The sequence below is a fragment of the Varanus komodoensis genome, unplaced genomic scaffold (genome assembly GCF_004798865.1).
Source record: "Varanus komodoensis strain SLA01 unplaced genomic scaffold, ASM479886v1 scaffold6_2, whole genome shotgun sequence".
NCBI lineage: Eukaryota > Metazoa > Chordata > Lepidosauria > Squamata > Varanidae > Varanus > Varanus komodoensis.
The window spans coordinates 21006160-21018948 of NW_025336346.1; the positions used below are offsets into that span (position 1 = coordinate 21006160).

The window sequence follows — 12789 nt, forward strand, 5'->3', positions numbered from 1 at the left end:
CTAATGCATCTCCATAATATAGTTGAGAGAATACAGGTTAATAATTCCTGACTTGCTTGAAGGAGGAATGGGGTACAAAAATGATATATAAATAAGCTGCTTAGCACATAGCATGTGAATACATCCTATCCCAGCACTTAGAATGGTGATTTGAAGAAATTTAGCTAAGCACAAAGTAAGTCAAGGCCTAGAGAACTCAGAGGACTGGCTGAATGGCAAAGCAACTAGCAAACAATTTTGCCATGAGGATGTTAAGACTTAGTCACATAGCCAAATCCATGTTGGGCAACACCAGCTAATCAAGCAGCACTGAATTAAGTGCCCAATTATTAGTAGCTCAGTTATTAATTACCAGGCACACAATGACTTCCTTCTAGGCATGGAATAATTACTGTAAGTTCAGTAAATGGATGGGATTTTTTCAACCTTAAACTTCACAATTTCAACATGACACTATTATTTGATTTCACCAATGCCAAGCTAGTCCCTTTGAAACCCCTGATGAATTTAGCTGCAAGTCATCTTGACCCTTTATATGGTTGTCCAAAATAAATTTTGACTTTGACCAGGAGTTTCTTTTCTTCTCTGTTTTATTCAAAGGATCAGAACCTTTAGTCCCTTTGTACTGTGTTTAAATGCTCTAAAATCCTGGACTATGCTATTGAAACCAGTCCTGTAAAAAAACACTCTGCTGCTGAAACCACTTTGATTGCATGATAAGCCCAGTTAGAGCTGGTTATATTTGTTGGCTGTTGCTGTGCTTAATTCATCTAGGCTATAGAACCTCTGTCTGAACTGCCTTTCCCAGAGTATCTGCTCTGGCTGCCTAGGTTACCAGTTTACCTGCAGGAACTTGCTTTCAGATACTTTCAAGGTTTCCATTCACCTAAGCCTCAAGAGTTTCCCTGTATCCTAGCACCATGTCAGCCCCATTCTATTATCTAGAGGTCTTTTCTTTACAAATTGTAGCATTCATCTACAAGTGATAGTGATTTAATGTATTTTTGGAATGAAAGCTTGGATACTTCCATTGGTTCATCTTTTCTCTGGTCATCTAGTGGGAAGGTTTGTGGCCAGGCTTTCTTTTTTGTGGAATTTCCTCCTTGGTTCCTTTTCCTCTCCATTGTGATTAAAATTAATTCTCCAGAGAATATGGAGATGTACAATGTGTTGTGGAGTCCAATTCTGCACAATAAACATCTGGAAGAGGAAAGAAGAAACAAAGAGTGCATAAACATTGGAAATGGGATTGTTTATGTGCACTGAATATTAATAACCCAAGTGTTGCCCTTTCCTTTTGCCAAGTGACTGCAGAAGATAAACCTTTCTAAGCACTTTTCTCCTCTTCATTCTTACAATCTCACCCTGCACCATTTTCTCTTTCACTCGCACCAAAGTTAGAGTCCCAGTTTGCTACGCCCCAATCTCTGTAGCTCCTTCGGCAGCAGAATCCAATCCTGATGTTCCATGGACTACCCTTCTCTGTACCACAGCATTCAGTTCAGCCTTTGAAGTGGCCTTTGAGCTTATTCCCTCTCTCCCCACCCAACTTGAATTGAATGCATGAATATCTATGCTATTTACTTTGCCTTTGCCTGGATACCTATGCTGTTTACATTTCTTTATTGTGTCATAACATGTTGGTTTGTTATATAAGAACTAATTGAATCTGTTGTGTATTGCTAACTAATACCCTAGAGCAATTACTGTGTATATATTTGATTCTTCTGAGTTCAGTAAAATTACCATGTTTTCCAAGGGGTGTGTGTGTGTGTGTGTGTTCATCCTTGGGTCACCTTTGCCAAGTTGCTGCATGACCAAAGGTCAGTCAAACATTCCTTAGAAAGGTGTATCTCTAATCATGTATATATGTGTCTGCAGAGGACATTAGGTAACAAGATGTTAACATTTCTTTACTTAATAGTCATCGCATAAGTCAGTGCAGGCCAACTTAAAATGAAAGGGCTGAGCATACTTGTAGGTATCTGTTAAGATTGAGCCAGAAACCATCCGCTAGGGAGATAAGGGGGATGCTGGCTAGAAGAAGGGCCTTCTTGGCAGCTGTGCCCCACCTCTGGAATAGACACCCGAGAGAGGGGCACCTGGCACCGATGCTGCTAGCATTTCAGCACCAGGGAAAGAGTCACCTTTTCTCTGGTTATTTTAACAATGGATTTTAATCTGGTTTTAAAATTGACCCCATCTTTGGTTTTAGTCAGTTTTAGTTTAAATTGTTTTATTTAATGTTTATAGTCTATTTTCATTTTGATATACATCATATTTTGGACTATCTTGTTAATATGTAACATATATTAATATGTTTTGAATATGTTGATTTAATGTTTTAATTTTAGAATGTTGTGCTGTTTTTATATTGTGAGCTATGCAGAGAGCCCAGATATGGTCTATTGTAGTGGCATATAAATCCATTAAATAAATAAATAATATCTTGAGTCCATTGTGTTACAATATTAGGGAAGTAAAAATATCAAACATGGTCTTTTTTCATAAACAAACTCTATTGCACAGTTCCTTCTGGATCTCAAAAAGGTGCATCAAAATTCAAGTTATAACTTCATTTTTAATGTAACTTGAATTCTCTAATTCATTAAAAAGCAGATACTCAAACAGCAGACATTTGGCAGTATACAATACTAAATATATATTTATCTTTTTCTTATCCACTAGCAACCCAGGAGATTATCATTAGCTCCCTCAAAGGTCTACTGCTCTCCCTGTCCTTCAGAAACATTTCTGGAAATTTTTGGTTTTCCACTCCAACCTCAAATCCCCAGTGTGGAAGAACAAGATAAAGCTAAATGTAAGGGTTTAAAGGAGTATTGAATGTAATTAAACAAAGCTTGTTTGTTGTTATGTGCTATCAAGTCATCTCCAACTTACAATGATCCTATGAATGAAAGCCCTCCAAAATGTCCTATCTATGATAGCTGTGCTCACCTCTTGTAAATAGCAGAACTTTATATTATAAAAATGTGAACAAATTTTCTGTTGGTATGATGGACTAGATTATCTTTGGACACCTCCATCCGTTGTAGAGCTATCCCAAACCAGCAAGGTTGTGCTTCTTCTTACATTGCCTGGATTGTCTCATGGAAAGAGATCCTATGGCCTCCTAGACTTAGTCCAGGATTAAGGAATGAGGAATGAGGGAAGGAATAAATCTGTATATGGATCTGGGGAAGACACAAGAGCAACCAGAGGCAAAAGGAATGGCTTGAGCTGCTTAGAGGGGGAATAGCAATTTAGCAAATCTGAGGGGAATTATGGTGCTTACAGGAGCAGAAGAGGGTGCTGTTTGCCCAGTTGTCTGGATTTTTCTAGGAAGTGCTAACACTGTTTCTCAGGAAGATGTTTCCATGTTTGTTTCATGATTGAAAGGAGAGGGATATCAAATGTTAAGAAGGCTGGCCTTAGTAGGGGAAGTTACCTCAATTAATTTGGGATGAGGCAGAAATATCAATACATGTACTATTTTGTTGAATGTCCCACTTGTATTTGACTAGTCAAAGTGTCATTTAGGAGGCTTGTTTTGTTTGAAGAATATTACTCCCTTAGTTTCGCTATACTTAACTACTAGTTGTCTTTGCTACTGAATTATAAAGTATTAAGAAAGCCTTCTTTTACCCACTTTTGAAAGAAAAAATGTAAAGATTGATAATTGTAATCTGTTTGCTGTTAGAGATTAAATACCTAATCGAAATTTTAATGAGGCTAGGAAAAGATTCCCTACAAAAACTGATTTAAGCATTCTTCAGTGCCATTGTCTGACCACAAAATGGAATCTAGAATGGACTTGTGCAAGTAAGGCACAGTCTTCCTTTTTGGTGACTTCCACTGGGACAAAATATGTAGACTATAATCTTAGACAGAGTTGAAGGAACCACCCTTCTTCCAGACACAACAGTCACTAAGGGGCACAGACAAGTTTAGCCCCCATCACAGATTGAGGTTGCCATATATACCACATTATTTTCTCACATCTGTGAAAATGGTAGCCTTTTATACCTATGCAACGAAGTAAAGCACAATGATCTGCTTAGATAAAATTATACTCCTGAATTCTGACACAAAGTAGTCCAGCTCCTGTTGATAGGAATGCCACTGAAGGGTACAGTGCAATCCATTCAGCTATTAGTGGCCTTTCAGCATGTATAGGCCCACCGTCCGTAGCTGTTGTTGTTGTTAGTCACGAAGTCATGTCCGACCCATTGCAACCCCATGAACAACATTCCTCCAGGCCTTCCTGTCCTCCTCCATCTCCCAGAGTCCACTTAAGCTCACAGCCATTTTGCTTTCTTGCATTTCTTTTTCTTTGGGATGGTTTTAGTTGCTACCTCTTGTACAATGTTGCGAACTTCCATCCATAGTTCTTCAGGCACTCTGTCTATCAGATCTAAGTCCTTAAATCTATTTGTCACCTCTACTATATATTCATCAGGAATATGATTTAGGACATACCTGAGTGGCCTAGTGCTTTTCCCTAATTTCTTCAATTTAAGCCTAAATTTTGCAATAAGAAGCTCATGATCTGAGTCACAGTCAGCTCCTGGTCTTGTTTTTACTGACTGTATAGAGCTTCTCCATCTTTGGCTGCAGAGCACATAGTCAATCTGATTTCTATGTTGACCGTCTGGTGAGGTCCATGCGAAGAATCGTCTCATGGGTTGTTGGAAAAGAGTGTTTGCTATGACCATCATATTCTCTTGACAAAATTCTACCAGCCTGTGCCCTGCTTCATTTTGTACTTCAAGGCCAGACTTGCCTGTTATTCCGGTTATCTTTTGGCTTCCTACTTTAGCATTCCAATCCCCCATGATGATAAAGGCATCATTTTTGCTGTTAATTCTAAAAGGTGTTGTAGGCCTTCATAGAACTGGTCAACTTCAGCCTCTTCAGCACCAGCGGTTGGGGCAAGGACTACCGTGATGTTGAATGGTTTTGCCTTCAACATCACAATAGTCCAATGGTTTTGGATTCGAACTGAGATCATTCTGTCATTTTGGAGATTGTATCCCAGTACTGGTTTTCCTACTCTTCTTCCATAATTATGAAAGGCATTACACTGGGTGCAGTAATGAATAACAAATAAAGTAGCTTTAATTTTTTTGCAAGTTGGTGTAAAAATATTTTTAGATGGGTGTTGGCAAGAACTTTCCAGCTTTTCTAGCAGCACTGTAAAGACAACTCTAGCATGAAAGATAAAGACACATATGCTGCACTCCATATTCACTTAGAAGTTACTGTCTTGGAATCAACAAACCCAGGGTGCTTGTAATACAGTTACATGAAAAATGCATAATCACATACAAGCCAATTCTATTGTTAGCTTTTCTGAACACTGACAGGGTTCAGATGATGCACTGTGGCCCCTTATGGATTATTTAATCCATGCTAGTGGCAGCATCTGTGAGCATTAAATTACATGTGCTGTCCTTGTTTGGAAGTTGTTGCATCTCATGGAACTGATGATCTTGGGTAAATTGAGGATTTGCGATGGCGCAGCCTCAATACACATTAAAGATCCCACAGTGGACTATTGTATCGTACTTGAGAAGTTGATGTTTTATATTACACCTTATCTTTTGCTTTTGTTCTGAGAAAAACTATTTGGGCAGCAGGTTTATAGCAGCTAGGAGCAGGACTATCCAAACATCAATACATTGGAAAGCACTGTTTCTGGAATAAAATGCATTGATTCATGTGTCTTACACTGTATCAAACTTGGCAACTCTGGACACATGCAAATAACTGTTAGAAAAAATGCATCAGCCTGCATACTACTTCTGCAAGTCGAAGAAACAGATCTTGGCTAAGAAGTAGGTTAGTTATTAAAAAAAAACTGGGAAAGCACAGAAGAAACCAAATGAATGTAAAACTCAGGGTACATTTTCTTTGCTTAAGAAGCATACTATCTCATTTCCATGTAGGAAAACCTACCTTTCCCTAGCAACAGATTTCCATGTTCATCATGTGTTAAGATCATAGGAAGCACTAAGTGAAAAATCTGATTGAAATTATGACTGTATTTTTTCTTCAGTGTCTGAAAGAATGATTGTGACAGAGGATATGAAATACATGCTTGGGCCAAAATCTGCAGCACCTCCAGACCAGGAAATACCTTTCTTGGGCATTTCTCCATCTTCATCTCAACATGAACAACCCATGACAAAAATTCAAGCCGAAGAGCTGGTTTGTATGCCATCTTTTATAATTAAAATATCATTGGATCACTCCCTTCTTGCTGAGTGGAAAAATAGCAGCTAGAAATTTGTGCATTGATTTATTGGCTCTAGCCAGTGGACCAGTGTTCAAAAGACTATAGACCTAATATTTTGCTTTTTAAAAAGTCATGTTGATTTGAACCAGAATTTATAGGAATCCTCCATATAATTTATGTTCTTTGTCATGGTCTCTGTGCATCATGCGTATGGGTGCTGCATCTGCGCAGTACCTGTATTCAGGAAGATTTCTCAGCTTATTCGCGTTTTTGGCAGGAACCCCTCTTCTCCTTCCCCCTGTATTAGTAGGTGGGATCCCTGCCCTTTCATCAGTCTGCTTTTGACCGCCGTTTGCTGTGCCTCAGGTTTTTCTCACTACTTTTGCTCCTTCACAAGTACTCCTCAATTTAAACTTTTACATAACCTTTCTTTCCTCATTCCTAAACACTTTGTTATCTTCTCTTACCGTTTTTCCTTCAACTTAATTCTTAATCCCCTTTCCCCTCTCCTTTAATCAGCCTTACAAAAAAACCATCTATCACAACATCCCCTTTCCTCTTTTCTCAGTGGTGCAGCATTCTGCCTTCAGAAAGTGTGCTCAGCATGCAGCAAAAATGCAGTCTATGGGCAGCCCCTCACTTTGCTTATTATGTGTTGGCAAGGGGTATAGGGTGGATAAATGCGTTCACTGCCAAGCTTTTACAAAACAAACTCAAAAGAACTGTGAAAGCCATCTCAAAAAAGAGTTCAGACAGAGCTCTAGCAGCTGTGAAGGAAGTTACCTCTGACAAAATGGCTGGTCCTTCTGTTGCTGAGGGAAGTGCTTCCACACATGTGCCCACAGCCACTTGGCCAACCTCAGAGAGCTCTGGGACCACAGCAAAATGTCCTGATTTATCTCAATCTCCTAAAAAACATAAGGAGGAAAGAAAACATCTTGAGACAAAGGAACCCAAGAAGGAAAAATGTTCTGGAAAGGGAAAAACAGGGGGGAAAGTGGAAAAGACACTCTCATTCTGTTCAGAGGGACCCAGAATCCAGGGTGGAGATGGAACCAACTGACCCATCTGTACCAATAGAAGCCCTGCTTCAACCACCACCAGTATGGTCGATACCAGGACTGTTACCATGTTTACAGGACTGTTACCATGTTTACAGGGCAGTCCATCACCAAGACTATCTTCATGTTTATGGTCCAGTCCACCTGATCTTCACCGACCGGAACCGACTCTACCGGCATCAATTTCAGAGGGTGAAATTCAGGATTCCCCAATGCATTCACCAGTGCCATCTGGTTATACATGGGATTATTTACCACCTTACAGTTTCCCATATCCACCAGCCCATCCTTGACATCAGCTTCAACAGCACTCAGATCTTCCATCTACCTCTACTCAGGAAGCCACCGCTGATGTCCAACCAACAGAATGTGTATCACCAGCTTGTTCTTCTTCCAATACAGACTCTGAGACCAGCGATTACTGAAGAAAAAAGAAATTAGGAAAAAAAGACTGAGATTTGGAAGGACATCAAGGAAGGAACCAGAAAAGATAATCAGGTTTAAGGATGTTTCTCTGGAGACCAAGACTAAAATCATCCACACTATTATGTTCCCGATCACTGTGTACATGTGTGAAACCTGGAAGTAAAGAAAGCTGACAGAAAGAAAATGGATGTACTTGAAACATGTTACTTTAGGAGAGTTTTGCATTAACCTTGATCTGACGGATAGATGAACAAGTGGGCCCCTGCATAAAATCAAACCAGAACTTTCCCTGGAGCAAAAAATGATGAAACTGAAGCTTTGGTACTTTGGACACATCATGAGAAGACAAGACTCCCTGGGTAAAGAAAAAGTTGAAGGAAGAAGAAGACGACCAACTATGAAATGGATCAATTCTCTAAAGGAAGTCACAGGGTTCATTTATAGTTCACAGTGTTTACAAAAGTCAAGCAGGGCTGTGAAGAACAGGACATTTTGGAAGACATTCATAGGATAGCCATAAGTCAAAGATGACTGACAGCACATAACTGTAGCTGATTATACAAGGCAAAGCAAATGGGAATAAAGTATAGAAAGAAGCATGGTCTGGCTGAAAATTTTTAAAGAAAGTAATGTAATGCCATGTTTGGAGCAGCCACCATAGCAGAAAATGAATATACATCAAAGATTACTAATGTTCTTTTCGCACCAAATCAATGATCTAACCTGTTGCCTTACTCTGTATGCACTGAAAAATGTTATGGTGTAGGGAGGAGGCAGACAGAAGCAGAAATTTCCTTTGCCAGCAGGATTCTGGATGCTGCATATGTTGCACATCAGTAGAAAATGTTTGTTTTGTGATTCTTCCCTTTTTTGCAGCTTTTTGGAGGTGGGGGGAGGTAAGGCTTCTTGTTACTCATTGTTTTCTGCTTATTTACCTCTTTATTGTCATCATGTTCCTTGCTTCTGCTCTTTCACTCCTCTTTCTCCTTTTTTTTTTCCTGCTCTTCTTTCTTTCTTTTATTCCCTTTCCCTGCTCTTACTTCTGATCTTTCTCATACCACTTTCCTTTCATGGTTTTTTCCCCCCACAGCCGCTCTGATTTCAGGCATGGCCAGGTTAGTGAGGCCAAGGAGGATGCTGTATTGTTGTTGTTTTTAAGAGCAAAGCATCATCTTTCTTCCTAATCTTTTAAGCTGTCTGGGTTTACAAAACAATGAAGGAATCCCTTGAACCTTCCAGTTAGGTAGAAGCTTCAGTATTAGTTCTATATTAGAGTTCTAGGATTGCCAGATTTTTCATTTGTCAGGAAGGTTTTAGACTTTGTAACATCAAAGGCCTACATACTCCAATCAATATGTAGTGTCCAGTTGTTCCTCACAAGGAAATGTATAAGGCCCTGATGTGGACCACTGTATGTGAATAGGTGAAATTTAGATTGCCAGCAGGGAAAGGAACCTTGCCAATTTCCCCCTTTGATTTTCCACCCCTTTGATTTACACATGGGCTAAAAGAAAGAGAGTTAGATACTGTGTTGACACCAATGGGAGACTTCTTTCCTATGTCTTAGCTCCTGCAGGGAGAACAGGAATTTAGCAGGGAAGTGACTGGATGGGAAGGTATAAACTTCTGTTTCCATTTAGAAGTCCTGATCTGGATCTGCACCACAGATGAAGATCAGCATCATGCTATGCATTTAGTGCAGTCCAGTTTCAAGAAAATGATTTGGGGTGCTTTTTAAGAGGATTGGAATAGAAAGGTGATTGTTTCCTCCCCTGTTCCCCCCATCAAATCTAATATTGTTTTATTGTCCATTCAGTCAGCTGAAGAAGAAAATGAAGTAGCCCTTCTGGAACCAGCACAAGAAGTAGAGCAACATCACATCAGTGAAGAAATACCTCCAAGTGAATCAGAAATAATAACAGAAAATGCCATCTATATGGACAGAAGGCAGACTTTAGAGCCAACATTATGCATAGGTATTCCAAAATGTCTGTTTTCACTACTTGCTTTCACTGTATAGCAAAACATTATAGATATTATTCTATATTATAGTTATTATGACTTGCTTAATCATATCTGACCTTTCCTGAACTATAGCAGGAGTTAAGATATGAGATACCAATTGGATGCCAAATCTCAGCAGGTGATGAGATTATTCTGTGGCCTTAGATAAATTACTCCTTTTAGGGCCTAATCCTCTGGCCTCCCAACATTGCTGGGGGTTTGTAGGATTATTTGGAGCCTCAGTTTGCAACATTGGAGCTGGGATTCTGATGCCTGAGCCCCCACTCTGGCCCTTCATGGCCAGTACAGAAAGAACTGTATTCTTTGAGGATGAAGTTGGGTCTTGGAAAGACAGAAAAGAGAGGGAGGTGGGGCTGATTGCCATTTCCTGTTGGTACCCCAACCTCTTCCTCTCTTTTTCCCTATTGCGTAATCTGGATGGCTAAAAATGGCTGTCTAGGTGAAAGATACAGCACTAAGCACAGTGGCAACACCACTGAGCCTTGCTCTGTGCACTGGATGCATGTAAGCCTCCAGGGTCAGTAGCTAATGTGCATCTGAAGCATAGGACACTGGATTGCACCCCTAGTGTCTGTCTGCTCTGTACGCTGCTGATGATAGCATGTGGATTACCTTACATGCCCATTGTGAAGTTTACTGAGATAGTGTTAGTGAAGTACTTTCAGTACTGTAACAGGAGAAGGTAACTGTTCTAGGAGCATGCAGTTTTCACTCTGTTGTTTGTCAGCTTTGAACTGTATGGATCTATCTGGGTGATGAGAGTCCTGTCCCCACCGCAATACCGGCAGAATTACACTTCTGTTCTTATTTTAGTGGTAAATAGAACATATGATAGAGGGAAGGACAAATAAAATATTTCAACCAGTGATTGCTTCTGATGTAGTGCAGGGAATAAATGGAAGCTTGGTCTGCCTGTTCATAGTTACTTCAGATATTTAGGAAGCAGCTTGGATGGAGTTTCTCAGCTTTTCTGGGGTACAGTTGGAGTCCTCATTAAGCTCCAAAAAGAAAGGAGCACCACCGTAGAAGCAGTCCAGCAATGACAGAGCTTCTGTCCCAGCTGAGCCTTCGGGCATACATGTTTCTGACTAAGACTGTCATGTACTACAGCAGAGGCCTTTCCTCTGTGCATTGGTACCCCTGCACATCATGTTGCCTACCCTCTGTCCAGGGGTTGTTGGGAGATTCAATATGATTAGTGGCAGCTCATGTGTAATGTATTTTGGTGACCTGGAATTGTAAAGAAAAGGCTTTCTTAGTCTATAACATCCATCTAATACAGATGATATTTGTAACAGAGAAATATTACTCAAATTCATCTTATATCTATTAATATCCATTTCCTATTTTTATCATGAAAATGCATTTGGATCTAAATACACTTACTGAAAGAGAAATAGCTATTAGTGCTGTTTTAGAAATGCTGGTGGAACAGTTTGCTTAATTCTATAATAGGTAGGTTTGATTGCAGTTCTTATGCTTCTGATGGCCTGTTGCTCACAAATAAAAGTACATCTTTCAATTTCATTTTATTGTTGTCTGTTAGAGCTCTAGTGTGAAATATAAAACAGCACTTCTGTAAAGAGAAAACACTTTCTGCTTGCACATCTAACCTTTTGTTTTCATATATGTGATAATGTGCACATAAACTTTTAAGAGGATTTTTTCATCCTTTTTTGGTAGAGTCTTACATTTTTGGAAAAAGAAAAGAAAATGATACAAAAGGAGACAAAATACTCACACAAGACAAGGTATTATCCTACCTAATCTTAACATTAATGACTTTCAATTAATGTTAATTTAAATATATTTAAATATCCTTTCAATAGGATATTTAAATATATTTATTACAACTTCCATTGAAATCAATGAACTTAAAAATGTTCAATTATGTTTCAATAACCCTTCCAGATGTTGTGGACCTCAACTCCCATCAGCCCCAACTTTCATGGCCAGTGATCAGAAATCCTGGGTCCAAACATCTGGAAGGTGCCAGGTTGGCAAAGGCTGCCATAAATTAGTGGGTTTTTTACTACTTCATGAGCATATAGTTTCTAAAGACTCTTTAGCAGCTCACTGGGTAATCAAATCTATGAGGTTGATTCAGCATTAATCAAGGAACCATGGCCCAGAGTCAGGGAACAGAGATGTACTGAGGAAGGCACAGGAGCAGACTAGAGCAGTAGAGTAATTATAAGGGAAGAAGAGATTGAACCAAGGCTAGCACCGGGATGAATATCAAAGGCAAACAGAAGAAAAATCTAAAATCCACAGTCAGGCAGAACAGTTTTTAGGACTGGCCAAAATGTCACCAAAAAATGTGCAAGCTCTTCATCAGGTTTGGTGGTACAAATAGCAGGGGAAGAGTGAAAAAACAAAGTAAATTAAAATAAGTTAAAATAAGTATCATGGTCACATGATACTATGATCACGGGTTTGTATTTAAGAACCACTTTCAAGGTGGGCACTGGGGACAGAATGAAACTGTCACTGCTAGGTGCTACAAGTATCAATTACATGTCCAAGTCTTTTAGGAAGAAGTAATGGCTGATCTCAATTTGTGAAAACCTAAAGGTTGCCTTTTTTGCAGACCCCTCTCTTGACTTGAAAAAAACAGGTTCCCAGGTAGGCAGAGATCAGAAGTAAAAAAGAAATATGGCTGCCTTTGTTTTAACCAAGTTGGATAAATTTCAAGTGATACTCTAGATTAAAAAAATAAATTGAAATCAAGTTGATAGTATTAGCTGATGGTTGAAGGAAATGAAATCCTCAGTATGCTAAGATTAAAAGACTATATGAGACTTCATGCTGTGATACCAAACATCAGTTTCTGCATACCTGAAGACTGAGGGATGGCCCCTTTTTAAAAAAGCACAGGAGTACTTAGTTTGACTTTCATTTTTTCTTCTCCATCCTTGATGGTAAAGATTTTACTTTTCCTTGAATTGTGACTGTTTCATGGTCCAGGCAGTAGAGGAAATGCTAATGGAAACAATCATACTAAAAAGCTGATTTGAAGAAATTATATACCAATTGAAC

The 12789-nt window shown here is 39.2% G+C and overlaps 1 protein-coding gene across 1 annotated transcript in view; it reads left to right on the forward strand.

Annotated features, from left to right (window-relative positions):
- Positions 1-12789, forward strand: part of LOC123034070 — a 50279-nt gene that overhangs the window by 12371 nt on the left and 25119 nt on the right. The window contains exons 7-10 of the mRNA XM_044451143.1: positions 2689-2821; positions 6059-6210; positions 9542-9701; positions 11434-11501. Coding sequence (XP_044307078.1) covers positions 2689-2821; positions 6059-6210; positions 9542-9701; positions 11434-11501 — 513 coding nt within the window. The remainder of the gene's footprint in view (positions 1-2688; positions 2822-6058; positions 6211-9541; positions 9702-11433; positions 11502-12789) is intronic.